This window comes from Podarcis erhardii (genome assembly GCF_964252035.2).
Source record: "Podarcis erhardii genome assembly, chromosome: 1".
NCBI lineage: Eukaryota > Metazoa > Chordata > Lepidosauria > Squamata > Lacertidae > Podarcis > Podarcis erhardii.
In genome coordinates, this window is record NC_138497.1 from 58,360,096 (window position 1) to 58,387,507 (window position 27,412).

At 41.0% G+C, this 27,412-nt stretch overlaps 1 protein-coding gene and 1 long non-coding RNA gene across 2 annotated transcripts in view; one reads left to right on the forward strand and one right to left on the reverse strand.

Annotated features, from left to right (window-relative positions):
* ABTB2 (ankyrin repeat and BTB domain containing 2) overlaps window positions 1-27,412 on the forward strand; it is a 162,129-nt gene that overhangs the window by 81,494 nt on the left and 53,223 nt on the right. The window contains exons 2-3 of the mRNA XM_081834584.1: window positions 19,693-19,839; window positions 24,372-24,585. Coding sequence (XP_081690710.1) covers window positions 19,693-19,839; window positions 24,372-24,585 — 361 coding nt within the window. The remainder of the gene's footprint in view (window positions 1-19,692; window positions 19,840-24,371; window positions 24,586-27,412) is intronic.
* On the reverse strand, window positions 1,578-19,678 carry LOC309327645. Its single transcript, XR_014150610.1, has 4 exons — window positions 19,548-19,678; window positions 8,156-8,314; window positions 4,302-4,430; window positions 1,578-2,201 (listed from the first exon to the last, which is right to left on the reverse strand). It is a non-coding gene; the product is annotated as an uncharacterized lncRNA (long non-coding RNA).

The window sequence follows — 27,412 nt, forward strand, 5'->3', positions numbered from 1 at the left end:
TACCTCAGGTTACAGATGCTTCAGGTTGTGCTTTTCAGGTTGTGCACCGTGCCGAACCCGGAAGTATCAGAATAGATTACTTTCGGCGCTCGCGCATGCGCAGACGCAACACTGCAGGTTGTGAACGCTGTGGGTTGCGAACCTGCCTCCCGCACGGATCATGTTCGCAGCCCAAGCGTTCACTGTATCAGGAAGAACTTTATTGGTGGCCAAAGCTGGTCAACCGTGAAACGGACTCCCTTGGATGTTTTAGTAAAGATTCCTATACATACAATTCCATGATTCTATGAAGGGCCGAGGATTCCCCATTTTTACAGTGTAGAACTGGAAGGAAAAGGGTTGACCTCCTTTCATACCCAGTCCTATTCCAGCCAACTTACACCAGGTGGAATCAGTAAACTCATGTACTGCTTTGGTCCTGTTTACAGAACAGCTCTTTCCCAACTTGAGAGATAAGATTAAAGTGGCATGCTTACCCTGTTCTATTGATGGGTGTCATTAGATTCCCTGAATATTGCACACACACACTGCTTTCATAACTATTTATTAGAGACTGGGATCCTAATAGGTGTGTCTCCTGTCAATAGACAATTTCAATTCCATGTCAGAACTAGGTGGGCCCGAAAGAATGGAAATGATAGAACTAGATAGATGCCTTTAATAAGATATTCAAGTCCTTGTGTTTGACAGCTACAGAATCAAATGAATCTAAGTGATACTTAACTGGCCAGATATTTTTACTCGCAGCATTACAACAATATTGCTCATTGTGGGAGGCTGCTTGTGGTTGTTTTTAGCTCTTATTTTGTTTGAATTGGCAGCATTCCAGTCAGTGGAGGTCCCCTCCAAAAAAACTTGTATCAGGAAGAGAATTGCTGGCAGTCTACTAGAACTCTAATTAGGTTAAGGCTTCTGGCTATGATTTGCATGGTCCAATTAGCAGAGCTACCCTCAATTAATTAGAAAGATCTAAAAAGTTGATGTACTCCTAAAGAATATTTCATGCAATCATGGTCTCAATATTCTAGGCTACAGGTACAATAGATTTAGCAAAACCATTTTTTTGAAAAAAATTACAGGCTGCCAATTCCTTGTCTTTTAAAGCACAAGACAAACTCCTAGCACATGGTTTTAATGCTGAGTGCTTTGAAGAACAGTGCGTTGCAAATCAGAATATCGTTAGGAATGTCGCTTTTTCCTCCCTCGTGTTCTTTAAAAATGATCTGTAAAAAAATAACCACTCAGGATGTCAGTAATGCCAGTGACCATTGACATTCTTCTAAAAACAAAACTCAAAGTAGCATTGTTGAAAACTGAATTGCACATTGAAGAAGTTATATATAGTTTGGTACTACTATAGAATCTGAATGGATGCTAAAGAAGGGTCATCGTTCAGTGGTAAAGTACAAGTTCTGCTGCTTGTGCTTCTGTAAATGACCAAAGGCAAGTGGCATAGAACAAAACAAGCCTCTGTATCAGATGATGGAGTGCAGAGAAAAAACCTTGCAACACAGATTTACTGGAGGGCTCCAAACAAACTGACCAACACACCCCATGACTGCTTGGACACTGAGAAAACAACTGCACTTTTCAGAAATAATTATAGTGTGTATTCTTGCTTATATGAACATGATGGCCTGAAGGAAAGACAGATTGGATCTGGGGTCATATGCTATGGTCATTAGGGAGATAATGTGGCTGAAGAAACAGGGGATGGTAAGGGAAGAATAGGAAAGGATCTGTCCCAGGAAGAAGTAGGTAACCGTAAGGAGGGAGGAGGAGATGGAAGGAGACTTTCAGTGGTCTAGCTAGCCACCCAGCACTATGTACAGAAATGAAGCTCCAGCTTCTACCAGGTTAATGTTTTGGACACCTTTCTGAAAGACAACTCTAGGCATTTTAGTATTCTGCTTTGTATACAAAAGTCATGTATAAATACTGGTCCACTTCCAGTCATGGAGCAGTTGAGCCCACTTGAGTGCCAGCCACCCAATGATGCTGGTCTCTAGCTTGGATCCTCCCTCTAGTCCGGTGTGGAGAACCTCAGGCCTGCAGTCCAGCTCTGACCCTCCAGACTTCTCTGTTTGGCCCTTGGGCCTCTCTCCAAGCCACACACCTCCTTGGCCTTGCCTCACATCCTCCTTGAGGGCTTTTGCCTGGTTGGAATGTGTCACTGAACTCTCATCATCACTCTGGCTTCCCTGGATGGAGGAAAGAGAAGGTTGTGTGAGCCTGTGTAGAAACTAGTCTTTTGTAGAAAGGTGAAATTAATTTTATATTTGTTTACAGTATTCTTGCATATTTCAACTTCTTGTAACGTAACTTCTCCCTTTTCAATAACAATCCTCAGCACCTAAGAGCATTTCACATACATCCTTTCAATAATCCAGACAGTATCGTGTTAGTAATCCTTAAAATAGCACTGTATTATTCCCATATTGCAGATGTGGGGCCTGAGGTGGACATGTGGTGACATGCCTTAGGCCCCAAAATGAAATAAAAAAATTCCTTCCAGTAGCACCTTAAAGACCAACTGAGTTAGTTCTAGAAGTGTGCATGCACACGAAAGCTCATACCTAGAACTAACTCAGTTGGTCTTTAAGGTGCTACTGGAAGGAATTTTTTTATTTTGTTTTGACCATGGCAGACCAACACGGCTACCTATCTGCCCCAAAATGAGTTGATGACTAAAGAGGGATTTAAGCCAAGGAGTTCCCGGCTCACAGTTCACACTCTTAAGCACTACATTATACCAGCTCTTTTTTGGCTGACCCTATTGTAACCTCTCATTACAGTGAGGTTGGGAGGTTTATTCTAAGAGCTAATAATTATTTGAACGCTGTGAAGTGTATTGTAAAGAAAATAAAATAACTTGGCCTACTAGATAGTCACAAGTGTTTATCTGAGAACATCTAAACTCAAGCAGCAGACAGCTTCTTTTCCAATACATGGCTGACATAGAGTCTTTCTCTAGATGATACTGAACATCGTACATAAGTCTGTCAAGAGACATAGGAGTTTTATTTTCCAACACAAGCATTTCTCTTCAGAATAGACTTGAGGATATTGATCTAAAATATTGGGATTACAAAGGCTGACTTTGAGCCCTGAGCTGTTTAAGCCCTGATGATGATCTGTGATTTTTATTTTATTTTATTGGTCAAGTTCAAACTAGTTTGGACAGTATTATATTTCCGGTTCTTATTAGCTGTTGTTGCTAAGAGCCCAGGCTACACATTATACTTTTAATAAGTGATTACATGAAAACCAGATTTACTCCACTTGTTTAGAACCCCGAAGGCTCCTTCCTACTAGCTGTCTATACAGCAGGTAAGGGGAAACCTATGGCCTTCCAGATGTCAATGGACTACAACTCCCATTATCTCTGCCCATTGGACAGGCTGGCTGTGACTGTTGGGAACTGAAGTGCAACAATCTGGGAGGCCACAGGTTTCCCATTCTTGCCGCCCAGGCTTTAAATTGCCTTTCCCCTTGACTTTCTCTCACTCCAAGCGAAGAAACATTCAGCCAAGGAGAAATAATCTTTCGCAGCTTCCTTGCTAGACAAGGAGGGGTTGTGGTTTTCTATGTTGTTCTTCTTTCTGATCTCTTCTGGGGCAATGTTTTTAGTGCCTGTACTGGCTATAGGACTGGAGGCCAGCAAAAGCATACACAAAATTAGCTTTCACACTTGTGTTGCCTTACTAAAAGGATAATGTATGAGTCCACCTTTTGAAATGCAAGTGAAAGTGAAACACAGCAAATTAAACCAAGATGTTCAGTGTGTGAGACCTCTTTAGAAGAACTGGGAAATTATTATTTACTAGATCTTTTGAACATTAGGCTGTTGCCTGGATATGTTGTAAGAGCACATTCATTACATGATGTTTGGGCTAATAAGCCTAGTGCTATTTCTGTATTTTAAACACCTTCTCCTGCTATCCCTGGTCACATACATTTTCACCAAATCAAGTCCCTTAATATCAGGTGGGGGGAATGTTTGGCCCTTCAGACATTGTACTATAACTCCCATCAGCCTCAGCAAGCATGGCCACTAGCCAGGGATGGCAGGAATTGTAGTTCAGCAACATCCAGACAACCAAAAGATCCCCACCCCTGCTTTATATACATGTACAAATCTGCTCATATATATAGGTAGAATAGAGAACTCACCTGGTTTGCAGTGGAGTCATCTGTATATGAGGAAATTATCACAAACGTACCTACTAATAGTTCAGTAATCTTTGGGGAAATGTCAAAGTAAAAGTGCTCCCAAAATAGGCTGCTTTTCACGCTTTTACCTTGAATGTATCCAGGAGCAGGCTCTTGAACCAGCTGAATAATCCTTTCGTCCTTCCCCCAAGTGGTGGCATGGCACTCCACATTAAATCAAGGAAGATTGGATACATTTTACAGTTGTCTATAGCGGCCTTTGTGCAAAAGGGATGCATTAATATTATTTTACACATGAATGGATTTAGCCATGGAGGTCAAATAAAATGGCATAGTCATAGCAGCTCAGTGGCAGAACTTGGAGCAGAATTCAAGCGTCCCATTCTCGGAACTGAGTCCCGTTCCTTCGTTAGTCCAGTGCTTATTGACAGCAGTGTTAGGCAGCTATTTTCATTTTGTCCACAAGGCCAGTGGCACATTATACTGCACCTCATAAAGCTTTTCTCCATTTGTCCATGTGACATTTATAGCCCTATAGCGGCTTTTCTTTTTAAGGATTTAATTGGAGTATGTAAGCAGAAGTTTGTAAACTCAAGGTGACCTGTATTCTTCACCCTAATATTACCACTCACTTTTAGACCGGTTTTAATTCTTAGGTAGGATGACCTGGATGCCAAAAAACATGTTCGCAGGCCAGTTAAAAGCATTGCAGTTTGTGAACCTTACTCTTCAGTATGTAATTGATGTTATTTCAACTAGCAGAATATTTCAGAGAATTTCTGCAAACTTGACTCAAGAGCCCCATTTTTTGCAAGAGGTTGTGCAGAATAGCTTCCTAATAGAAACTTTTTTTTTGTCTTTTTGATTGCATTGCTGTTGATTGCATTGCTACCTCGGGTTACATACGCTTCAGGTTACAGCAGTGTTTTTCAACCTTTTTTGGGCAAAGACACACTTGTTTCATGAAAAAAATCACGAGGCACACCACCATTAGAAAATGTTAAAAAATTTAACTCTGTGCCTATATTGACTATATATAAAGTAATTCTCTTGAATAGGAATCAAATAAACACAAAGAAAGTATTTTATAATTACTTTATTATGAAATAGTAAGTAAACAGAAATATGAAAAATTATAAAATACTTTATTCAGTGCGCAACCTGGGCCTGTTTGGCTGAACACAAAGCTGATATTCTGGCTGGAATCGAAGAAAGACACACATGTAGCTCTTCGGCAACAGCTCTCAGTCTCTCTCTGTATTTAGTTTTTATAGCAATCATGCTTGAAAAGCTCATCTCACACAGATACGTAGTGGAAAATGGGAGCAATGTCAAAATAGCTTTGTTTGCCAGAAGGGGGAACTCCTTGGCAGTATCTAACCAAAAACTGTCCAAAGGTAGATCAGCAAATCTTAGCTTGAAACCACGATTTTGTCTCAGTTCAGTTAGTTCCTCCTGCTCCTGTAAAGTCATGTCCTTTCTACCAACTGATGCTGAGCTATAAGGGTCCCTAACCCAGTCAAGGCATTCGGTGGAGACTGAAGAGAAATAAAATGACAACTTCTCCTCGAGAGTTTTTAAATGTTTAACTATTATCTCACACAGTGCAGCAGTGTGAACACCTTGCCATTGCTTCGTGAGTGTGAACATTTCAAGATTGCCACTTTCCACATGTTGATGCCAGAGTTGCAGCTTTGAACGGAATCCATTTATTTTATCTGTACTTGTAAGCAGGTTTTCATTTCGGCCTTGCATTTGTGTGTTCAGTTCATTCAGATGATGAAATATATCTGCCAGGTATGCCAGCCTTGCACACCACTCATCACTTGCAAGCAGCTTTGCGTAATCCAACCTCTCATTTGTCAGAAACACTTTAAGTTCCTCCGGCAGCTCATACACACGAACCAAGACCTTGCCACGTGACAATCACCAGACCTCCGTATGAAACAGCAAGGTTTTATGCTTCGCTCCCATCTCCTCACACAAAGCTGCAAATATGCGACTTTTCACGGGTCATGACTTTACAAAGTTTACCATGCGCACAGCATCATCCAACACATGAACTAGGTCTGCTGGTAAAGTCTTGGCTACGAGGGCCTCACAGTGTAAAAAACAATGCGTAACAATCACACCTGGATTTCTTTCCTTCACCCTGCTTACAAAGCCTTTGGTGTGCCCGACCATGGCTGCAGCTCCATTGGTGCAGACACTTGTGCAGTTTTCCCTTCCTAGGCTTATTTGCGCACACTGTGCTCGGACGGGAAGGAAGTCGGAAGATGATGTCCTACTGTGATAGGTCCAGGCTGGAGTCTGGACCAATCACAGCCTGGACATCAGAAAAGTGGAGGGTGTCCCCCTGAGGAGCACCAATCGGTGCCCCTGCTGGCCGAGGGTGGGGTCAAAAACCCCACCCCACCCATACCCAGGACACAGTCCGGCGCCCACCCTGTGGGTGAAAATTTGACATTTTTTTAAAAAAATCTTTCGAATTTTTCAATTTTTCCCATGGCATACCAGGCAACATCTCGCGGCACACTAGTATGCCGCGGAACAGTGGTTGTAAAACACTGGGTTACAGACACCGCTAACCCAGAAATAGTACCTCGGGTTAAGAACTTTGCTTCAGGATAAGAACAGAAATCGCGCGGCAGTGGCACAGTGGCAGCGGGAGGCCCCATTAGATAGAGTGGCACCTCAGGTTAAGAATAGTTTCAGGTTAAAAAGGGACCTCCGGAATGAATTAAGTTCTTAAACTGAGGTACCACTGTAGATTCCTTGGGTTTGTTTGTTTTTTAGTCTGGAAGCCTTTACAAGATCAATAAAAATATGCACATCCTTAAATCAAACAAATCTTGACAAAATTTCCAAACTCTTAAATTGTGCCATAGTTGCAAATGGTCTTTATAATGTGCTCTGAAAGCTATGGGGTTTTTTTGAAAATTGCAAAATTGCAAATTGAGGAGAAGAATAATTTCTCAATGGGTTATGCTAATACATTGAGAGAGTTAGGTTAGAATTTTGGACCCGTGGTAGACCGCTGAATTGCAGAGGTAACCCATACGCATCCTGTCACATTGAAATGCACTGACTCATTAATGTGCTGACCCATTGTCACGTAGAACTTGCATGCCACTGGCACATCTGTCCTGGCCACAGATTGCTAATGCTACAGGCAAATGGGCCAGTGCATATTTATGAGGCATATGTGGAGCATTTACACAGGTAAACACTTTACGCCTTGCTTGCATAAATTATAAATTGAGGTTCAGGCAGGGCCTGTACAACCCACAATGGGATCCCCACCCATCTGTCCATGACGTGAACTGGTTGACCTTCACCCAGGCACTGTATCGCCCTAACCTACTTCACAGGGCTGTTGTGAGGATAAAAAACAGAGGATGTATTGTATTTGCCACCTGAATATTGATTTTTAAAAAAATAAAGGAAATAGCATTTGTTACAGCAATTGAAAAGTGTGGTTGGATTAATGATTAATGCTGAATCACTCTTTAAAACTTAGACATATTGCTTAATCTCCCTGTGCTGCTTTCTGTCATACATTGGAGATTATGATGCCCTTAAGGATATTCAAGTCTGGAATACAAGGTATTGCATAACTTGAGAGTTGCTAGGGGATTTTACGCTGCAATGGAAGCGTACCTTGTTTTTCAAGTGTTCTTTAAATTATCTGCTCAGGATATGATGTCATCTGATCACACGAGACTGTGCAATCTGGCTCCTATTAGGTCAATTAGTTAAACAGCAATCCCTTGGGGATAATCTTAGATGTTATGGGAAGTAGTAAGGATATTTTTAGGTTCATGGGATCTAAAGCTAAAAAGGGTTGCCACACATATGTAGAAAACTCCAATAAACGAGAGCACTTTTGCTTGTAGTTATATTAGATTGCTTGAGATAACACACAGAGGAGGACATAAAGTAAATTAGGGCAATTTAAGGCTACAATCCTATATACGTTTACCTGAAAGTACGCTGTGATTTGGAGCCAAATTTATTCTTACATATATACACGGAAGGAACAGAAGGACCTCTTCAGTAAGCCTAACTCTCTTTCCATTCACATAGGAAAATGTTAGGATCCAAGCCAGTGGGACTGTGAGTAGACAAGTATAGGATTGCACTGTAAGAGACCCAAAAGTTGAGGTCATGGAGAAACAAAATCAAAAGAGAAATTAAATTGAATGTGGCAAGAAAGTTGGTTCCAGACAAAGCCATTAAACTTACATGGTTTGCATGGCCTGGCCAAATCAGTACCAGTCAGACTGGTACCAGCGTTTTAACACACTGCCTTATTACGTTTTCCCCAACTGTCTGTGTTGTCAACACAACTGTGTTTAAAGTTGTAGACAGGAAAACTGACTCAGTTCTGGAACCTCTTCTTTTGCCATTCCTTATTATCTTAATATCCATATGTTTGATATTACTCAGTTACTTAATTTGGGCTCCAATTGCTAGAAAGATCCGCTAAATATTATTACCACTTTATTATTATTAACATTATTGGGAAAACATACATAAAACCAATAATGTCAAACTTAGTTAGAAAAAAATGCTTCCCCAGTTCCCAGCACTGCATGTCTGAACCTGAGCCTTGAATATGGTATTGGTATGTTTCACAAAGTCTAAATTTATTTATTTTTTAAATAAATCAGTTCCAAGCTGTTAGGGGCAGGAAACTGCCTTATGTTTGACTGTAGTACACTGATAATGAAATAACAATAATCATAATACTTTTATTATTTATATGCTAATCTGACTGGGTTGCCGCAACCACTCTGGGTGGCTCCCAACAAAATATTAAAAACACAATAAAACATCAAACTGTAAAAACTGCCCTACACAGGGCTGCCATTAGATGTCTTCTAAAAGTCATCTTTATTCCTTGATTGTTTATTCCTTGATGATGATAATAAATTTACTGTTACAGATAGGTAGCCGTGTTGGTCTGCCATAGTCAAAACAAAACAAATTCCTTCCAGTAGCACCTTAAAGACTAACTAAGTCAGTTCTTGGTATGAGCTTTCGTGTGCATGCACACTTCTTCAGATACTATTAAATTAAATTTACTATTATTAAGCTTTTGTAAGAAAGCTTTGACATTCAAATCATTGACAATGGCTTATATTGTCAGAACGGTTGTTCAATTATCAATGGCTGAGATCTAATCAGAGTCTGAGATCTAGTTAAAATATGGCTTCTCCTAGCTTTATAGGCATCATTTTTAGAAACTGCTTGGGAAATTTCCCAGAGAAGAAAATATATGTGTCTCCAGGAAATGGGTTTGAGTTAGCAGGTGGGGTTTATGCCTTGGGAGACAGCATTGAATTAGTGTTTCAGAATATGGTAGTAGGACAATGCAGTCTTTGGTGTGATGAGGAAGGCACATGAATGGAAGCCCTGACCATTTGTGGTCTTTTAAAATATTTTGGCACACTTTGCATAAGGATTTCATTCTTGACGGCTTGGCCCAACTCCAGTGTGGAGTTGCGGTTTCAATTAGATTAGAAGATTTTACTTGCTACAGAAATATTCCTGTGCAGCATTAAATGCACTGCTCTGTGCTCAGTTGAAACAATTATGAGGATATCGCCAATGTAATGATAAACGTCACTCATCACGATCCAATATACGTTAACCTAGAATACCAAATACATGCCTTAGAGCAGGATATAATTAACAGTTCTAAACCTATTTGACAGTTGGGCTCAGCAACTGGGTGCCAGATCCGTCCTGCTGATGGGTGCCATCTGGTCCCCCAGTCACCATTCCAGAGACAAAACTGGGATGGTTAGGAGTAGCATTTGTTGCAATAAGACTTAGAAGCAGACAGAGAGGGGGATTTGGCTTTGACCTCCTTATCAAAGTAACCTGTTGGGAAAACCAGTTGCAGACCAGGGATCCAACACGCTGCTAGATGCAGCTTAGTGCTAGCCACATAGCCAATTATGCAACTTGAAAAGAGGAAGTTACCAGTCATCTTTGTATATTAGCGGGCGCATCTAATAGACTGAGAATTCCTTGTGTGAGCAGTAAGAACTTTCAGAGTACAGTGGTACCTCGAGTTACAGACGCTTTAGGTTACAGACTCCGCTAACCCAGAAATAGTACCTCAGGTTAAGAACTTTGCTTCAGGATGAGAACAGAAATTGTGTGCCAGTGGTGTGGTGGCAGCGGGAGGCCCCATTAGCTAAAGTGGTACCTCAGGTTAAGAACAGTTTCAGGTTAAGAACAGACCTCTGGAACGAATTAAGTTCTTAACCAGAGGTACCACTGTAGACTTGTAAAGTAATACTTACTGTTATGCATTACCTGGGTAAGGTAATAATAATAATAATAATAATAATAATAATAATAATAATAATAATAATACTCAACCCATCTGGCTGGGTTTCCCCAGCCCCTCTGGGCAGCTCCCAACAGAAAATTAAAATCACAATAAAACTTCAAACATTAAAAACTCCCCTAAAAATCTCAAGGGCTCCAACCCTGGCAAGAGTGATGACCCTCGTTAAGATACCCTGCCCTAGATGCTGATAAATCTAAACAGTTTCTTATAATCGCCCCAGTAAGTTTCCTGCTAATTTTGCTATGTAGCCTAGTTGACTTCTTGAATATGGAGCTGTAGCTGGATTAAGAACATTGACCGCCCAGCTGTTGATCTGGGCAAATCTCAGAGCATAATATACCTATGATAACTACACTCCCAGTTAAGTTTCCAAGTACCATTCAAAGTGCTGTTTGTTTCCCTCTAAAGCCATAAACTTTCAGCATCCGCTATATCTAAGTAAGCAGACCTCAACCGTGTGAGGCCACCTTGCTTATTCAGATTATCCAGATGTTATTCAAGCCCCTCCCACAATCTAGTGCATTTGGCTGGGCCTATCATGCTACACTGTTACATCCACTAGGGGAAATGCAACTATATCCCTCAAAGGACAAACTGTGATTGGAGCATGCTTGGAGATGGTGTAGGAAAGGCCTTGCAGAAGGTCTCTAGTCTAAAAAGGATCTCAATTCCAAGAATCCTCATCAAAAGTCATGCATTTGCATACCAGTTAATAAATAGCCCAGAAGACTGGTGCACTAGTGATATTTGGAACTGGCTCTATCATCACAAGAGTAATAGCAGAAAAAAGAATCCAATAAAAAAATCATACAAAAATCAATGTATATGATCTGTCAAATCTGCATGGGGTTAAAAAACCAGCAGCATTAATTAGTCTAGAAGAATATGATGTGCAAAATCTGCCTTAACCCTTAAAGGGATTAATTCTTACTTACTTGCATCAGCATACTTTAATATCCATTTGGCTCTTTAAATATATAAACTTTTAAAGTATATTATGTGGCTGAATTCATTATTGTTTGTTAAATGCTTCCAGTTTCTTATATAAAATACGTTAAAGTGCAAATAGGTGTTTAATATAGCCTTAAAATTAAAAATTTGGCTATTAAATAGCACATTAACCAATTAATTGCATTCAGATTTTGCTAAATTGCATAAATTGCATTTTCTATCCATCATAATAAAATAAAGCATGCTTTAAGGACATACTAATCCTGTCTTGGCCATCTCAGTTGGTAAGTTTGCCAGTTTATTATTAGCTTTTATCATTGTCCTTACGTATTCATTTAAGTCTGTTTAAATTAATGGATATATGAATTTTTAGCTTTGATTTTACACTGGTGAAGTGGCAATATGATTTGGCACATGATGTTTGTCTTTTTTGGTTTGGGTTTTTAAAAAATATTATTTTAGGCTATATATGAATGCAATTTCTAATTTTTATTGGAACTGAGCAAATGCTGAGCAAATGCCTTCAGGGCTTTTCCTGAGTGTCGCCATTTTCCTCAAATGTTTTTCTTTCCCTTTAATTTCCTGAACTGACTATAGTTTCTCTTTACTTGTTTTATGGGGGGGGGGATGTAATTGTATTTGGAGGGTTTTAAAACCTGTTTAATGAGCAGAACACCTTGACTTCTTTACATTCCTCCTGACCTATGCCCTGCAGTGATCATTGACCACCAGCCCACGGGGCATACGTACGTAGTCTCTGCATACTTCTAAGAGAGTCAGATTTTTAAACTCACATTCTTGTACAAATCAGTAACAAGAGTCTCAGGAGCGGGGAATTTTAAGCTTTTCATATTTTTCTTACTGGCTCTTTGCCATTCCTGGAATGGCCCCGTCTTTACCTCTGGATGCCATGCAATTGTTCAGAAAGCCACTAAGAATTGACAAGGAAAAGACTAGGAAATTGCCTTCTAATGTTGAAATCATGCAAAGTGCTAGACAGCCAGAGGCGGCTTCTCTACTATGAAATACCTTTCCCCTAGCGTCTGTAAAACACCTTTTTAAAAATGGTTTTCAGATTCCTATTTGGATTGGCCAAAGAAGCTGTGGTAATTCTGTGGTAATGCCCAGTGAGGCATCCACCAAATAAATTTTCGCATTGTCACAGCAGGGGACCAAAGGGTTAAATCCTCCTCTGTGCCTGCCATAATGCAGTGGCACCTCAGGTTAAGAACTTAATTTGTTCCGGAGGTCCGTTCTTAACTTGAAACTGTTCTTAACCTGAGGTACCACTTTAGCTAATGGGGCCTCCCGCTGCCGCCACGCTATTTGTGTTCTCATCCTGAAGCAAAGTTCTTAACCTGAGGTACTATTTCTGGGTTAGCGGAGTCTGTAACCTGAAGCGTCTGTAACCTGAAGCGTCTGTAACCCGAGGTACCACTGTACCAACAAATTATCAGCACACACATTTGCATTTTTAAAAAACCTGCATATTAAATGCAAAAATACATCTAAACTCAAGTTTAGTTTGGGCCTTATCAGGAATAAAAATTCAGATTGCAGTTTCCAGATGGTTTGCTCATCTTTGTTCACATACAAACTAGTTTGTTTGAAACCAGAAGCAATGAAGTGATGGAAGCGGGGGGGGGGGGGGCGAGAGAAATCAATTTCCTCCTTCCCCTTCCTTGAACTGATTTTGCCTAGGAAGTTGGAAATATTTCAGTTCCTTTAAAAAGTATCATGTTATAGACAGGAATCTTTAAAAAAAAGAAAACTTTTTAAGCTGGCAAAATAATTTTGTTTTTTAAGAAAGGGCTTACTGGAACTCCACCCTGTCGCGCCAGCTTTTTAACGGTACTGGCAGAGCCCATAAGCAGGTTTCCTGTATTGAGTGAGGTAGAATAAACATACCTTATTCCCAACTGCTATTTCAAAGACTTTGACAAATGCCAGAAACTAATTATTTTTGCTCTGTTCAGTCTTGATCACCACATTGCAGAGATGCTCTGAGTACAGTCTCAGTACAGATGCTGGTATATATGAATTGGCAATTTAAAGGGCCACCATTTATGGCTGGAATCTTCAAAAACTCAAGGAGATGTGAGAGAACCAGAACATCACTTATCTGAGAGATAACAACCACAATCCAACAACGTTTAAAGCTTTAAGTGCATTTAATTCTGTGCTGGAGTTTGGCCAGCAAAATCCTCTCTGCAGCATGGATTTGGTACAGCTTCTGAATCAGTTTCTGGTTGGCAATAATTTTCTTCTGGAAATGTGTTAAGACTAGAATGTCTAACTGGTTTCTTTTGAAAAGAAGCCATAAACCATAAGCCCCCATTTATCCAAACAAATGAAAGTGGTACACTTAAACAGCATTGGCATATCAGAGGATCATGTAAACACATTGATTGGCATTAGTCTTTTTGCTGTTTTTTAGATCCTGGGAGCTTCAACAGTAGAATATTTCTGTTCTCTCATAGTAGCAGCCACAGAAGTGTCTATCTGCTAGCCTTTCCCCAATCCAAGAAAAGACGTATCTGAAATCTCTCTTTCAAGCTGATACTACAGTATGTTGATGATATGAATGACAGACCCAGTTACTAAGCCATTAAGTTCACCACATCATTCATCAAACCCTTCACTTTGAAAAACAAGGACTATGTGGTTTGACTTGATAATAATAGTTTGTTGTTGTTGTTGTTTAGTCGTTTAGTCGTGTCTGACTCTTTGTGACCCAATGGACCAGAGCACTCCAGGCACTTCTGTCTTCTACTGCCTCCCGCAGTTTGGTCAAACTCATGCTGGTAGCTTCGAGAACACTATCCAACCATCTCGTCCTCTGTCGTTCCCTTCTCCTTGTGCCCTCCATCTTTCCCAACATCAGGGTCTTTTCCAGGGAGTCTTCTCTTCTCATGAGGCGGCCAAAGTATTGGAGCGATCAGCCTTCTTTATGGTCCAGCTCTCACTTCCATACATCACTACTGGGAAAACCATAGCTTTAACTATACGGACCTTTGTTGGCAAGGTGATGTCTCTGCTTTTTAAGATGCTGTCTAGGTTTGTCATTGCTTTTCTCCCAAGAAGCAGGCGTCTTTTAATTTCATGGCTGCTGTCACCATCTGCAGTGATCATGGAGCCCAAGAAAGTAAAATCTCTCACTGCCTCCATTTCTTCCCCTTCTATTTGCCAGGAGGTGATGGGACCAGTGGCCATGATCTTCGTTTTTTTTATGTTGAGCTTCAGACCATATTTTGCACTCTCCTCTTTCACCCTCAATAAAAGGTTCTTTAATTCCTCCTCACTTTCTGCCATCAAGGTTGTGTCATCTGCATATCTGAGGTTGTTGATATTTCTTCTGGCAATCTTCTGGCTAGGGGTTCATGCAGCCCAGCCTTTCGCATGATGAATTCTGCATATAAGTTAAATAAGCAGGGAGACAATATACAGCCTTGTCGTACTCCTTTCCCAATTTTGAACCAATCAGTTGTTCCATATCCAGTTCTAACTGTAGCTTCTTGTCCCACATAGAGATTTCTCAGGAGACAGATGAGGTGATCAGGCACTCCCATTTCTTAGCTTACCATAGTTTGCTGTGGTAGACACAGTCAAAGGCTTTTGCATAGTCAATGAAGCAGAAGTAGATGTATTTCTGGAACTCTCTAGCTTTCTCCATAATCCAGCGCATGTTTGCAATTTGGTCTCTGGTTCCTCTGCCTCTTCTAAATCCAGCTTGCACTTCTGGGAGTTCTCGGTCCACATACTACTTGAGCCTTCCTTGTAGAATTTTAAGCATAACTTTGCTAGCGTGTGAAATGAGTGCAATTGTGCAGTAGTTGGAGCATTCTTTGGCACTGCCCTTCTTTGGGATTGGGATGTAGACTGATCTTCTCCAATCCTCTGGCCACTGCTGAGTTTTCCAAACTTGCTGGCATATTGAGTGTAGCACCTTAACAGCATCATCTTTTAAAATTTTAAATAGTTCAGCTGGAATACCATCACTTCCACTGGCCTTGTTATTTGCAGTGCTTTCTAAGGCCCATTTGACTTCACTCTCCAGGATGTCTGGCTCAAGGTCAGCAATCACACTACCTGGGGTGTACGAGCCATCCATATCTTTCTGGTATAGTTCCTCTGTGTATTCTTGCCACCTCTTCTTGATGTCTTCTGCTTCTGTTAGGTCCTTACCACTTTTGTCCTTTATTATGGTAATCTTTGTATGAAATGTTCCTTTCATATCTCCGATTTTCTTGCACAGATCTCTGGTTCTTCCCATTCTGTTGTTTTCCTCTATTTCTTTGCATTGCTCATTTAAGAAGGCCTTCTTGTCTCTCCTTGCTATTTTTTGGAAATCTGCATTCAATTTCCTGTATCTTTCACTATCTCCCTCGCATTTTGCTTGCCTTCTCTCCCCCGCTATTTGTAAGGCCTCGTTGGACAGCCACTTTGCTTTCTTGCATTTCCTTTTCATTGGGATGGTTTTCGTTGCTGCCTCCTGTATAATGTTGCGAGCCTCCATCCATAGTTCTTCAGGCACTCTGTCCACCAAATCTAAATCCTTAAACCTGTTCCTCACTTCCACTGTGTATTCATAAGGGATTTGATTTAGATTTTATCTTACCGGCTCAGTGATTTTTCTTACTTTCTTCAGTTTAAGCTTGAAGTTTGCTATAAGAAGCTGATGATCTGAGCCACAGTCAGCTCCAGGTCTTGTTTTTGCTGACTGTATAGAGCTTCTCCATATTTGGCTGCAGAGAATATAATCAATCTGATTTCGATGCTGCCCATCTGGTGATGTCCATATAAAAATATTTATTTCCTATAGTTATTTTTTTAAAAAAAGGCATCAAAATTTCCTGGAACAAAGTAAGTGTAGCTTTATTTGTTTATTTCTAAGTGATCATTTTGTTTTATTAGCACATTCCTTAGTTTCTCCTTCCACCTTCTATGGCATTGTGTGCTTCTGAATTAATCATCTGGAAATCAGCCCATTTTCACCTTGCCACAGTTGTGAGATAAGTGTGTGCACCAGGGGGAAAAATTGGGGTATTAATGTAGGGAAAGGGAATCGGAATCAGTTTGATTTCTTCTTGCGGTGGGGGCGAAGATGGGTAGTTTTCCCTGTGTTTTCCAACAAAATATATATTGTTGGCATGTGGTGCTGCTGTTTATTCTCTGCTTTCCAAATATGCAAATGACTTCGTCCGCTGGCTGGGCTTTCCCATTAGCTCACAATGATGTACAGTGCAGAGACACAGCAGATTGCATTATTTCCTTCTCCTCAGAATACCCAGGAAGTCCTTGCTGATGTCATTGTTGGCTTTCCTACTCACCAGCATGTGAAAAGAAGGCATGTGAGATCAGCGAGGGAAACAAATGCTGCAGCCAAAAGTCGAAGGGCAGGAACATCATGATGAATAAACCAAGTATCCTAATATGTCTTTCTTTTGACAATTGTGTTGCTTCAAATTAGCACAACGTTCATTCGGCTAAATGCGATTGCAGTTGTAGAATGATCTCATCAGCACAAACAAGATTTGCTGATAGCAAATGTTATCAGTGCCTACCAGATAACATGCCAAAAGGACATCTGAATTGCCATCTCTAGAAGATATAGCAGCATAGCTTTGTCTGTCATGACTGGAGTATGTTTCCACAGAGCGTGCGTAGATGCTCAAATCTGTAACAGAAACACTATCCAACCTTCTCTCAAACACCTCTTTTCTCTATCCATTGTGGGCTGAATCAGACAATATGGAACCAATGACTCTCCTGCACATGAGGTGAGAAAAAGAGAGAGTACACACACATTAGTTCTTCAGTCCCACCTCTGACGTTACCATCCTTCCATGTGAGGGTAACCTATCTAATCCACCATCCTTTTCCTAACTAGAGATGAGCCAGAGACCTTTGAAAAGCACACAAAGGGATGAGGGCAGCAACATTGCCTGTTTGTGCCTAGCATCTGGTATTCAGAGGTCCACTGAACTCACTTCGTAGTCTACACTCATTTCCTATTATCTTGACCAAAGCTGGAAGTGCTTAAAACAATCTGCCCTGCTACAATTGTGCAATAGCAGTTTATGTACAGATCACTTGTTTTGCCCAATGCAGCATTACAGTCTTTTGAAAACTGAATGAAGAGGCTTTTATTTCTCATTGATCCTAACCATTGTTTCTTTCTGGCACGTACAGGCAGCAGCCCGAGCCATAGTTTCTTAGATCCCTTTTATTCTGCCTTTACTATTCTAGTGCTAACCTAACAGAACTAATTGGCTCAACCTTCACTGATAATGACCTCATTTTCATTGCATTGTATAACACTAGAACTCATTTTGTCCAGTGTAGTAGTGTAAGTGTCAATGCTAAGTTGACATATGGTCTCTTCCGCCGCCAGAATCATTGGGCTAGAAGTGACCAGACAGTCTTCTACAGTGGTACCTCTAGTTACATACTTAATTCGTTCCGGAGGTCCGTTCTTAACCTGAAACTGTTCTTAACCTGAAGCACCGCTTTATCTAATGGGGCCTCCTGCTGCTGCCGCGCTGCCGCTACACGATTTCTGTTCTCCTCCTAAAGCAAAGTTCTTAACCCGAGGTATTATTTCTGGGTTAACAGAGTCTGTAACCTGAAGCGTTTGTAACCCGAGGTACCACTGTATTTCAGCCTTTGTCTTGTGGACAGATTCTGCAAAGATCCTTGGGGTGCCACAGGGTTCTGTCTTGGGCCCGGTCTTATTCAACATCTTTATCAACAACTTGGATGATGGACTCAAGGGCATCCTGATCAAATTTGCAGATGACACCAAACTGGGAGGGGTGGCTAACACCCCAGAGGACAGGATCACACTTCAAAAGGACCTTGACAGATTAGAGAACTGGGCCAAAACAAACAAGATGAATTTTAACAGGGAGAAATGTAAAGTATTGCACTTGGGCCAAAAAAATGAGAGGCACAAATACAAGATGGGTGACACCTGGCTTGAGAGCAGTACATGTGAAAAGGATCTAGGAGTCTTGGTTGACCACAAGCTTGACATGAGCCAACAGTGTGATGCGGCAGCTAAAAAAGCCAATGCAATTCTGGGCTGCATCAATAGGAGTATAGCATCTAGATCAAGGGAAGTAATAGTGCCACTGTATTCTGCTCTGGTCAGACCTCACCTGGAGTACTGTGTCCAGTTCTGGGCACCACAGTTCAAGGACACTGACAAACAGGAAACTGGAACGTGTCCAGAGGAGGGCAACCAAAATGGTCAAAGGCCTGGAAACGATGCCTTATGAGGAACGGCTAAGGGAGCTGGGCATGTTTAGCCTGGAGAAGAGGAGGTTAAGGGGTGATATGATAGCCATGTTCAAATATATAAAAGGATGTTTTCTGCTGCTTCAGAGAAGCGGACACGGAGCAATGGATCCAAACTACAAGAAAGAAGATTCCACCTAAACATTAGGAAGAACTTCCTGACAGTAAGAGCTATTCTACAGTGGAATTTGCTGCCAAGGAATGTGGTGGAGTCTCCTTCTTTGGAGGTCTTTAAGCAGAGGCTTGACAACCATATGTCAGGCGTGCTCTGGTGGTGTTTCCTGCTTGGCAGGGGGTTGGACTCGATGGCCCTTGTGGTCTCTTCCAACTCTATGATTCTATGATTCTATGATTGTACAAAGCAGCTTATATATGTCATACCACATTTTGACACAAATCATATGAAGCAAATTGTAGTTCAGGCAAATGCTGAGCATGAAACCAAACCCATGGTTGGATCCTACTAAGTTCTGCAAGGGACGTTTGTGGGCACAAGTCTACTTTGCACAACATGCTTATCTCTACTTGTAACAGCCCTACTGCTAAACAAGTGATTTAGATAGGTGGGAACCCATTCTTTGTTATTTAAGAGACTTTAGAGGTCTCCAATCCAGGTACTGTTGCTAATTCTACCACTCTTAGGCATGTTGAGAGGCCCTGCAAGATAGCAGAAGATGTGACCGACCACTTTGATTGGGTCGTGCTCAGTTCTGGAAGTTCACCGGGAATGAAGATGGGTTGGATCAATCTTATTTACTTCTCATAAGTCAGCACTGTGGCTTGCCGCAGAGGAAGCGGTACAGAGATGGAGCTTTTGACCATTCTTCCTCTTTCTTCTGTGTTGTTTTATTTATCCTGATGCTTTCTAACAGGCATGTTTTCTCTTCTCTGTCTCTTTTTAGGTGTACTTTCTCTGCCTGCGTACTTCAGTCCTTACAATGATGGATCCATGTGCAGTAATGGAAGAGCTGATGCTTACGCCCAGCTAGAACTTAGAACTTTAGAACAGTCTCTCCTGGCAACTTGTGTTGGAAGCATCTCCGAACTGAGTGAGTTCCACCCGCATATGATCGCTTGTTTTCAAAAAATATGGGACCTTTCCATATTGAACTCAGAGGAAATCTTGGTGTTGGGCCCATGTTGTTCAAGGTATTAGTGTTTTGTGATATTACTCAGGAAAATTCAGATTCCTTCACTGGGTATTTTAAATATAATTTCCTACAGTGATCTTTATTTGTTTAATTGTTGTCAGTGTACATTATGCTTTACAAATAAAGGCCTGAGAGCCCCCTTTCTCAGCAGGTTTGCAATCTTAGACACAGGAAGGAAACAGAGGAAGAGGAGGAAAGTGATAGAGACAGAGATTATTGCAGTTACACATACCCTCAGGATCCCTTCCAACTCTATGATTCTATGAATGTGCTGTAGATAACCTATTCACTGCAAGTCTATAACATCATCATCATTAATTTGCATGCCACATTTCCATAATCAAAAAGTTAAATTTAAATAACCGTGAACAACAAGCTACATCACATTAATGAAATTCAGCAATCCCCTGATCTAACAATAAAAATGCAATAACGTGATCTCCACAGCTAAAATTTGACTCCACTAAAACACCTAAATAACCCTTCACCTTGGTGGTCTCGAGTCTAGGCATCATGAAAGTCTTGAAAGACTTTCAACAGAAAATTTGTCTCTGGCACCTACAACTGGAACAGCTTTGGCTAGCTTTAGGTGGTGCATGGTGGGCACAGCTCTGATCTCACAAAGAAGGGAATGGCCAAGGCTCCTGGGAAGAATGAATAGCAGGCTGCCTGCCCACCCTGCATCTTCCACCCAAGGCAACTACCTCACTCTGTCTAATGGTGGGGCAGGGCCTGCAGGAAACTTTCAGATGGCGGAAGGTGTGGAAGTGGAGGAGCAAGGGTGACGACTAGAAATGTGTCAGTATATAAGAGCAGAAACATAAAGGAGGCATGGCTGCGGAGGGTTTTGAAGGCAAAGAGGAGAAACTTTGAGGTGAGAAAGGTGACAGCGTGGTCAGGAAGCCATTTCCTTGCGAAGAAGAAGAAGAAGAAGAAGAAGAAGAAGAAGAAGAAGAAGAAGAAGAAGAAGAAGAAGCAGCAGCAGCAGCAGCAGCAGCAGCAGTAGCGGCGGCGGCGTTTGGATTTGATATCCCGCTTTATCACTACCCAAAAGAGTCTCAAAGCGGCTAACATTCTCCTTTCCCTTCCTCCCCCACAACAAACACTCTGTGAGGTGAGTGGGGCTGAGAGACTTCACAGAAGTGTGACTGGCCCAAGGTCACCCAGCAGCTGCATGTGGAGGAGCGGAGACGCGAACCCGGTGCCCCAGATTACGAGACTACCGCTCTTAACCACTACACCACACTGGCTCTCTCTCCAGCCTAGAGCTGGAGGCATTAAAAACTTTTCACCTCCAACCATTCCCCCCCCCCAACTGTGTAATAGTAGTTTATGTCTGCACCACTTGCTTTGGCTTTTGCAGCATTGCCCCTGTTGTAGTAAACATGGGGCTGTATACCTCTGGCAAAATTGGGCAGCTCAAATTATCTATCTCTGAGCTATATACACTGAGTTATAGATTGCTCACCCCGAATGCCTGATAAAACCCACTCTATATTTTTTTTACTACATTTATACCCTGCCTTTCCTCCATGGCATATGTGGTTCTCCCTCTCCTCATTTCCTCTTCACAACTCTACAGCTAGGCCTGAGGGGTTGTGACCGGAACAAGGCCACTCAGTGAGATTCATGGCTGCATGGGCATTTGAACCCTGGCCTCCCAGGTCCTAGTCCAACACTCTAACCACTGCACCTTACTGGCTTCTTTTCTGAAGCTACCTGGAATTGCACAAAGAGGAGAGTTGTTAAGCACCTGATGGGCTGTAGCATTTGGCTGGCATGTGACAACCAGCCTAAAAGCTGTGAGTTTGATAATGCTGTGAGTCAGGCGATTATTTGACCTTCGGCTTGGGAATGCACAAATGCCAAAGGGCCAGTTCTCCAGTTGAGCAGCCAATTTTGCCTTCTATTTTATTTTTTTTAAAAGCTTTCTCTAACTTCAATGTTTTCTATTCTTTTTTTAAGCAGAGGAAAATCATGAAAATGTTTTTTTCATGCTAGGTTTGGAAAGTCTGTTTATATTTTGATTAATGCAAACTACGTTTTGGAGCCTGTGCTGCTGAACAATGACCCTTTAAGTTGTGCTTTGCTAGCTTATTTCTTCCTGGAAAAACATTCCTCTTGGCATTCCTCCCCTGGTCCACCACCATGCAAACGCTGCTGTCAGAAGCCAGCACATACCTTATAGGTCTCACCATTTATTTCACAACCTGCCTTAATTTGAGGTTTCAGCCCCCACCCTTCTAAAAAAAAAAAGTTTTACATACCTCTGTATATTCTGTGACACAAGAGAGCACTTGTAGCAGAAGTCCATGATTGAATGCAGCTTCCTTTCCCTACTCTCTATTCGGCTGGCTCAGTGATTGTATTTAATGAATGGATCTCCTTATATACCGGTATTTCCTTAGTAGCTTTCTTTTATAAAAAATAATGTGGTCAGAAGTTGCCAGTACAGCAAGGAGGGAATACTGGGTAAGGGATATGTGTATTATTCTGCACTGAAAATTTGAATTCCAGATGTACTTCTTGTATAAATTTGCAGCATTGCAGATTAGACCAACAGAAAATTCATAGGATGTTAATGTGGCTACAATTTTTCAATTCTATTCAATATCCAGCCTCAGGATTATTTGTGTGGGGGTTTTTACTCCAAAGTAAGTTCCACTGTGTTCAATTGGATTTACTTTTGAGTAAATGTGCATAGGAATGCAGCCCTGCAGCCCAAGTCTTTTTGCATCTGCTTAGAAGTACCATTGATGCCAATGCAGATTATTCTCTAATGAAGAACAAGCCTCAGAAACGCCTTAAGCATCCTAGTGTTTATGACACCCTTAGGTGTCTTTTCGGGAATCAACTTGACTCGTTGCAATTTTATACCCTTTACCAGCATTGTAATCATAAAAAAACAATGGAAGACTCTTTCCTGCTGTAGCTTCCTGAGAAATAAGAGGATTCCCAAAGAAAAATAGGAATCTGTGGCTTACATGTGTACATATAAAATGTAGTATTGCCCTTATAAGTCTTTGTGACCCATCAAGCTGAATGGGAGGCTGCCAGATGCTTAGCAATCCTCTCCTTTTTGCAGTCATACACAGGCAGCAGCAAACAAACAGGAGGGGTTTTTTGGCCCGTGATGGGCCACCGTACCTGGCAGGCCAGCTGCGTTTGGCTTGCTGGGTCACAGTGTGCAGGCCTACTTGAAATAAAGTAGCTGTTGACAACCATAGACTTAAGAAAAGTTCTGCTGGATTCAGCCATAGGATCGTCTTCTCCTGCATCCTGTTCTCACAGTGGCTCACCAAATGTCTGTGGAAACCTCACAAGCAGGACTTGAGTTCAGCAGCACTTTTCCCAACTTGTGATTCCAGCAACTGGTATTCAGAGTGGAACATAGGCATCATGGCTAGTAGCCTTTGATAGGCTACTTCTATAAGGTCATAGAAGTCATAGAATCATAGAGTTGGAAGGTACCCAGCGTCAGCATCGCCCTTGAGCCAGTGCCACCAACTGGGCTCATCCACTTCAGCCCCGACTGGGCCAGGCGAGCTGAGTAGCACTTCCAGAGACCACTTTCTGCACAGGAACAGGTCAAAGTGCTATGGACTCACAACTCAGAGCTGTGAGCACCAGATTCACTTCCACAAGACAGTCGTCGCACAGCAGAGTATAGCAGAGCATAAACAACTTGGAGAGCAGCTCTGTAGAATATCTTCTTTATTCTCTCTACAACTATAATACACAAATATATACAGAGCTAAATGAGGTCTAAGCGAAAATGCTGAACTGCACTGAGTGTCTGCAGCTGCTCTTAGCAGCAACCTTACAGAGATAACACACACTCTCTCTCTAACACTCAGTTTCTCTCTCTCTTTGATGTGAGGCTGGAGCGGAATAAGTAGAGAGCAGAAACCGCCCCCTCCTCTCTGGAGAATCAGCAGAGGACATCAGCAGATTCTTGGATATGGGAGGGGTGAAATCTCCTCACCCAGAGGGGTCATCTAGTCCAGTCTCCTGCAATGCAGGAATCCCACCCACAGCCATCCCTGGGTGGGCTCGAACCACCACCCTTCTGGTTAACAGCAAGGCACACTGACCCATTGTGCCACCAAAGTGTCATACTTCAGTTGACAACTTCTAAGGTCTCATATAGAAGATGCACACTGGTGAGGTGGGGGTGGTCTTGTAAATTGGAAGATTTAGTACTGTCCCAGTGCTTGACAGTCAAATGCAGCTTTCATAATTCTAGCTGAAAGCTCCAGTTAGCTTATTTAAAGCCTCAACAATTTTATGAGGTTGAACAGAAAACAGTAAATGGCTCCCTCTCGATTGTATTTGCAGTGACTGTGGCTGAAAGGCACTCACTGGAACTGGTGAATATATCATTTCAGTAAATGATACTATTTTTCTTTCTTCCTCTGCTCCTTTCCCAGGTGATTTAGTGTCACGAGCAATGCACCATATGCAGTGTTTGAACACGCTCCGCCCTGGCATGAGTCCCGTACGACAAAACAGGCAGCAGCAGCAACCCATCTCCTGGTCCCCTGATGCCCTCCACACCCTTTATTATTTTTTACGCTGCCCTCAGATGGAGTCTATGGAAAACCCCAACCTGGATCCACCAAGGATGGCCTTGAATAATGAACGGTAGGTCATGGTTAACAGAGCCTCATTTGGGGGCACACAACCTTTTAAGCCATATTGATAGTTCTGCTGAATTCCATGTATTAGTGAGTCCTGTAAGACTGTGCCTTTTTTTCACTTTCGCAGCCTGTGCCTTTTTTTCACTTTCGCAGCTAACTGGAACTGGAACTGGAAAGCGAGTTGCCTTGGTCACTGATTTGTGCAGCTAAGGCATATCTTGTATAATTATCCTCAACACGTTTATCAAAGCAGCCATTCCCAGATATCCAGAATTGGCCTGGACAATACAGAAATTGCCTTTTCCAGTGTCCAGAATTTATTTCTCTCTGTGCATGGATCCCATGGTGGTTTCTCAGTTTCTGCTTTGCAACCATAATATCTAGTCGAAATTGTTATTTGCTTATCTGTTTGAAATATTTGTGCTCTGCCTTTTGCACTGAAAAGTCTTCAAGACATCTTACAGTCCAAGAAAAAACAATATCCGATCCAGTCCAAACACATCAAAACAGCAAAACCCACACCAGACAATAGTAGATTCGGCAGCAAACTAGAAAGGTAACAAATAACAAAAATCATGTGATCACTTGCCAAGAGCTCAAGGGAATTAGATGTTTTTAATTTGACACCTAAACGGTAGGAGATTGGAAACCAAACAAGAGTATGACTCTACCTTCAGTTCTTGTTTTATCCCTAACATTTTATTTATTTATTTTTTATTAATTTTTTAGAGAAGTTTTTCTTTTACAAATTTAAATAACACATACTTTCCAATATAATACATAAATTCTTTTAGACTTCCCCCAGCTCCCTCCACAATCCTCATGATTTTAAAATTTAATTCACATTTTCTTTATAATTGTATTGCTAGTTAGTGAATCTTTACAGCTCTTTCCCCTCTTACAACACCCTTTCTCCTCACAAAGCCTCTTTAAAACCGACTAGCGTTGTCTGTTCATCACATATATTTTCCAGATAAATCATAAACTTTCTCCAGTCCTGTATGAACTTGTGATCCTTTTGGTATCTGATTTTTCCTGTCAGTTTATCTAATTCAGCAAAGTCCATCAATTTCCGTCTCCATTCTTCCAATGTTGGTAAATCTTCTTGTTTCCATTTTTGAGCCATTAAAATTCTTGCCGCAGTCACTGCATATTGAAAAAGTTTGTAATCCTATTGATCTCGCTTCCTGTAATTCCTAACAAAAAGGCTTCTGGTTTCTTCACAAACGTATATTTAAACATCTTTTTCAACTCATTATATATCATTTCCCAGAAGCCTTTTACTTTCTTACACTCCCACCACATATGATAAAACGACCCTTCCTTCTCCTTACATTTCCAACATTTATTACATGTCTTATACATTTTTGCAAGTTTAACGGGAGTGATATACCATCTATATACCATTTTCATGATATTTTCCTTTATCGTCATACATGCAGTGAATTTCATATTTTCCTTCCATACCTTCTCCCAATCTGTCAGCTGTATATTATAACCAAAATCCTTGGCCCAATGTATCATAACCGATTTAACTTCTTCGTCTTTTGTTTGCCATTCCAATAGCATTTTATACATTTTTGACAAAACCTTATAATCATTATTTATTATCTCTTTCTGAAATCTAGACTCTCCTTCAATATATTTCCTCTCTTTACAATCCTTTTTAAACATTTCATTTGTTTGGAAGTAGTGCAACCAATCATATACATATTTTTTAACTTGTTCATATGGCTTCAATTTCCATTTCCCCCCCTCTTTAATTACAATATCTCCATAAGTCATCCAATCCTCTCTCATGTTTGTCTTTTTAACACTCATGACCTCCAGTGGGGATAACCAATGAGGTACATTTGGTTCCAAAATATTTTGGTACCTATCCCATATTTCTATTAGGGCACCTCTAAAAATATGATTGGCAAAACTTTTGTGAGCTTTCTTCTTTCCCAACCATAAGTAGGCGTGCCAACCAAACCTGTTGTCAAACCCTTCCAAGTCCAATAACTTGTTATTTTTTAGTGTTATCCAGTCCTTTAACCAACAGAGACAAGATGCTTCATAATAAAGTTTCAAATCTGGCAGGGCGAAGCCACCTCTTTCTTTCGCATCAGTTAGTAACTTAAATTGTATTCGTGGCTTTTTGCCCTGCCAGATATATTTGGAAATCATTCTTTGCCACTCTCTGAAGATCTTTGTCCCCTTGATTATTGGAATCATTTGAAATAAAAACAACATCTTTGGAAGCACGCTCATCTTAATTGAAGAGATTCTTCCCCAAAAAGATAATTTCATCCTACTCCACACTTCGAGGTCTCTCTTAATAATGTTCCAAGTTGTCACATAATTGTTTTGATATAAATCAATATTTTTTTGAGTTAACCATATTCCTAAATATTTTACTTTTTTCGCCACTTCCATCTCTGTTTCTCTTTGCACTTCTTCCATCAGACTTTGGTCCAAATTCTTCACCATAAGTTTAGTTTTCCTCTTATTTAGTACAAATCCGGCTACTCTTCCAAATTGGTCAATTTCTTTTATAACTTCTTTTAAACTTCTTGTCGGATCTTCCACTCTAATTACCAGATCATCGGCAAAGGCTTTAACTTTATATTGATTTTGACCTACTGTTACCCCCTTTATTAGTTCATTTTGCCTAATAGAACTCAACAGGACCTCCAGAACCGTAATGAATAACAGTGGCGAAAGAGGGCATCCCTGTCTTGTACCTTTCTTTATATTCACATCTTCTGTAATTACATTGTTTACAATCAATTTTGCTCTCTGTTCTGAATATATTGCCTTTATACCATTATAAAAGTCTTCTCCCACTT